General features: G+C 37.5%; 1 protein-coding gene across 1 annotated transcript in view; it reads right to left on the bottom strand.

Annotated features, from left to right (window-relative positions):
* LOC111087879 overlaps positions 1 to 991 on the bottom strand; it is a 10,594-nt gene extending 9,603 nt beyond the window's left edge. Inside the window, exon 1 of the mRNA XM_022396143.1 lies at positions 101 to 991. Coding sequence (XP_022251851.1) covers positions 101 to 991 — 891 coding nt within the window. The remainder of the gene's footprint in view (positions 1 to 100) is intronic.
* Between the last annotated feature and the right edge of the window lie 2,705 nt (positions 992 to 3,696).

Below are 3,696 nucleotides of genomic sequence, written 5' to 3' on the forward strand. Positions count from 1 at the left end.
ACTACTGGTGATACTTCATTAATACTATGAATACTCGATCGCTTATCCCAAACTGCCGGAACTACCTCTACTTTCGCTCTGTAATCCCAGCGGGGATTACGTTTTTTTTTGGACCTGTAGTGAAGGTAGGGCTACCATTATTATTGGAAGGCCTTCTTATGTAAGCTCCAGCCTTTGGGGCTTTTCCGTTTTCAGCCTTCTGTGGGCGTCGGCAATCTCGTGCCACGTTGCCTGTAATGCCACAGTTATAGCACACTGTCTGGTCATTTCTTTTCTGCTTTTGAAAGCAGTTTCTTGCCTTGTGCCCAACTTTACCACAGTTAAAGCACTGGAAGCCATCGGGCTTACTCTGTGTATTAGACAGATTAGCCTTGCTAGACTTATTAACTGCATTTATAGCAGAATGTTTAGGCTTATAGATCTGCTTTTCTCGTAACTCTTCTCGAGTGGCTACTTCAATTAAATCTAGTAAAATTGCTCGAGGGGTATTTGCTTCATTTACATGTCCTCTAGCTGCATTACTGTTTTGCCCTCGTTCATACTCAGATTTTAGAGTATCTTGCAACATATCCTCGCTTGGATGTGCATAAGCCTTGCACAATCTATTACCTAACTCTTGTAGCTTATGTTCAAAAACTCGGACCAACTCGCCATGTTGTTGATATAGGTTACGCATTTCTGTTAAAATTACATTAGTAGTTTCTCGTGTCCTATACTCGTCTAGTAACTTACGCACTAGGTATTGATAGTCTGTTGTTTCACGCAGCTTGCCATAAGCCCTAATGTAACGTTTAGCTTCTCCTGCTGTTCTTAAATGTAATATATCAGCTTTCTCGGCATCAGTACAGCCTGATATTCTAGCTGCTTCATCTAAGGCATTGATAAAGCTTTCGACATCCTCATCTATATTACCATGATACAGCGGTATGGCACTTGTTAAGTGTGTTGCCCGCGTGGCCCTATTGTGTGGGTTGCTCTGCTGCGGCTTCATGGTTAGTGTCAGCCCTTCTATCGACTCTAGGGCATGTACCACCCTCTTCTGTAGTCGTATCTACACCAGCAGTAGCCATAACTGCTTAATTCTAACTTATTTCTAACTTATACTACTTATAGTACTTCGGCTGACTTTCTTTACTCTAACCAACCTGTTAGAAGAGTTACTCCAAAAATCCTCGAGACTGCGCCAGCTGTGACGAGTAGCACTCAGGTGAGCTTAATTGTTGGAGCTTCAATTAAAACTACTCTTCACATCTAGCCATGGCTTCTAAGACTCCAACTCTACTGTAAGTGTAGTCTCTCTCTCTCTTGATCAGCTAGTGTAGAAAATAGTAAGCATAAAAAGTAAAGATTTATAAGTAATAATTTGATAAACTAATATTTTAAGTGTGTAATGCTTTATAACAATTAATGAATGTTAAATAAATATTATTTTGAGTGTTTACTCTTGGCCTGAGACTCATTTTCTTTAGTCTAACTGTAAACTCCTCGAGTTAGTGACTTGTGGCTCCACTCGTCACGACAAATTCTCCAATAAATAAATTTTTTATAAGTACTGTAGATATGGACTCTGGTGTGACAAAAAAAAGTGCGGTCAAAAAAGGATTGAGTGTGTGACTTAAGGGAATGAAATCAAAATTGGTGGCCAGACTAGTAGCTACACTTGAAGCAACTTGAAATGTTTGAGGAAATTTTACAAATTGCTTCATGAGTTTTAGTATTTAAAATTACATATAATAAAAGCTTAAGGGTTTTAAATATAAGCAAGTAGGCAAAGATAGATATAAAAAGAAAAAAGGTGACAAGAGGACGCCTGTGTTACGAAATAAACCTTGAGAATTAATAAACAGGAACTTGGTCGTGTAAGAGGCATTGCCTAGAAGTAAGCAGCAAGACACGTGCATTACTCAAAATAAGTTTGAGAGGCGAGCTTGGAAACCAGTGACCAAGATCAGCAGCAGAGTTAGTAAGAACTGTTGTATAGAAACAGGATGTAGACACCAGTACATGTGACAGTTTTATGTAGTGCTGACGTCGCCCTCTTAGCACTAGGAAAGCTGTAGAAAAGTTTAGATTTGGTGAATCATATCGGCACTTTGAGGTGGTATTAGTTATAGCACATGGGTGTAGCAGTACAAGTGAAAAGATGGCTGGCTAACACCACTTATCTATGCCCAATTACTTGAGAGTTTTGGTTTAGGTTCTGGTTTAGCCCGGGAATTCCCATAAAGTACCCAATAGGAGCACAGAACTACTTGTGGGTGATGCTGTGTCCTATTTAGTGGGTCGAATTAACACAAGGAAAATAGAGTTTAAAAACCCATGTCAGAGACTGAAAAATCAGTTCTCTGCCGAAGTTCTCTCCAAGAAGAAAGTTCTCCAAACCAAAATGAAAATAAAGTTCAACAACGTTTTAGTGGAATGAAAAATAGGAATTTGGAGCTTGTGAAAATAATGAAGATACTATTTCTAGCCTTGTTTGTTTATACTTTTATAGTCCCTAGTTGCAGGCTCGAAAATATAATCATTGCATTTTGATTCAACTTGTTTCTGTACCTTTTTGGTCATCCCTATTTTTCTTTTTTAAATTAACAACTTCCACTAATTTTGTTTTCATATATAACCTAAGTTTTAAATAATGATAAAAATGATGTGATTCAAAACAATGAGAGATTTACCATGTTAAACTGTACACTTCAACTGAAATTATTTTGATATTTTAAGCAAGTGTGTGTGGGGGGGGCGAATAACATCTTAGATAAATAAATAAGATAATTATGCACAGGGCTACCTTCATATTTCTATGCAGAAAACTAGTAAACTATTTTTAAAAAAGCAGTTTGGAAAAATTGGAATAAAAGAAATAAGTTGGGCATATAAATTTGCAAAATATTTGTCATTAAGAACAAAGCTGCTCGATGGGCTATCTGCAATGCACCCACTACAGGGACTGAACCCCACATTATAGCTTTATAACACTCAGACATTATAATTTTCTTACACTGAAAATATATTTCTGACAGGTACTTACTTCTGCTGACATAAGAAGCTATTCTCATTCTGTGTTGCCCTCTATTGGAATTTTTTTTTTGCATGCCACAAGCCTTTCACTCCCACGTACCCCTCAGTTCACAAGGTTTAACTGAATCTTGCATATAAATTATCGTGCAACAAACCTCCACCAATAGACTTGCCTATTTTGAAAAGCAGACCAAACCCAATTTAGTAATCCCTCTCCTTGCACCCTTACCAATTGGTTTGGCTTTTAATTTGATTGACTTATTCTTCCTTGTCTTCTTTTTCTCTTCAGTTATTCCAAGCATCTTTCTATCAGATTAGGCACCTTACTTTTTCCCTGGCATCTCATCTTTATTCTTTGGAGGAAATTCTTCAAGTGGATATGTGGACCACTCATCTCTCATCAGCATCATGTTGCTGTTTCTTCCTCATTGAGTGATCATCTTCAACATATTGCCATTCTTCAGACTTCTGTGTGACTAACTGGATCAATTTTCTTTTTTTCATTATATATATTTTATAGGGGCTTGTCCCATGTTTCAGTCTAGATCCTGCTTTGTCATGAGTGGTGCCTGTTCAGGTATACTTCAATAAAGAAAATTTGTACTCAAGTCTGCACTGTAAGGCCATGTTGACTTCACTTTCATAATTTCCATGGCCACTAAATGCATACTATTCTTT

The sequence above is a fragment of the Limulus polyphemus genome, unplaced genomic scaffold, assembly GCF_000517525.1.
Source record: "Limulus polyphemus unplaced genomic scaffold, Limulus_polyphemus-2.1.2 Scaffold2798, whole genome shotgun sequence".
NCBI lineage: Eukaryota > Metazoa > Arthropoda > Merostomata > Xiphosura > Limulidae > Limulus > Limulus polyphemus.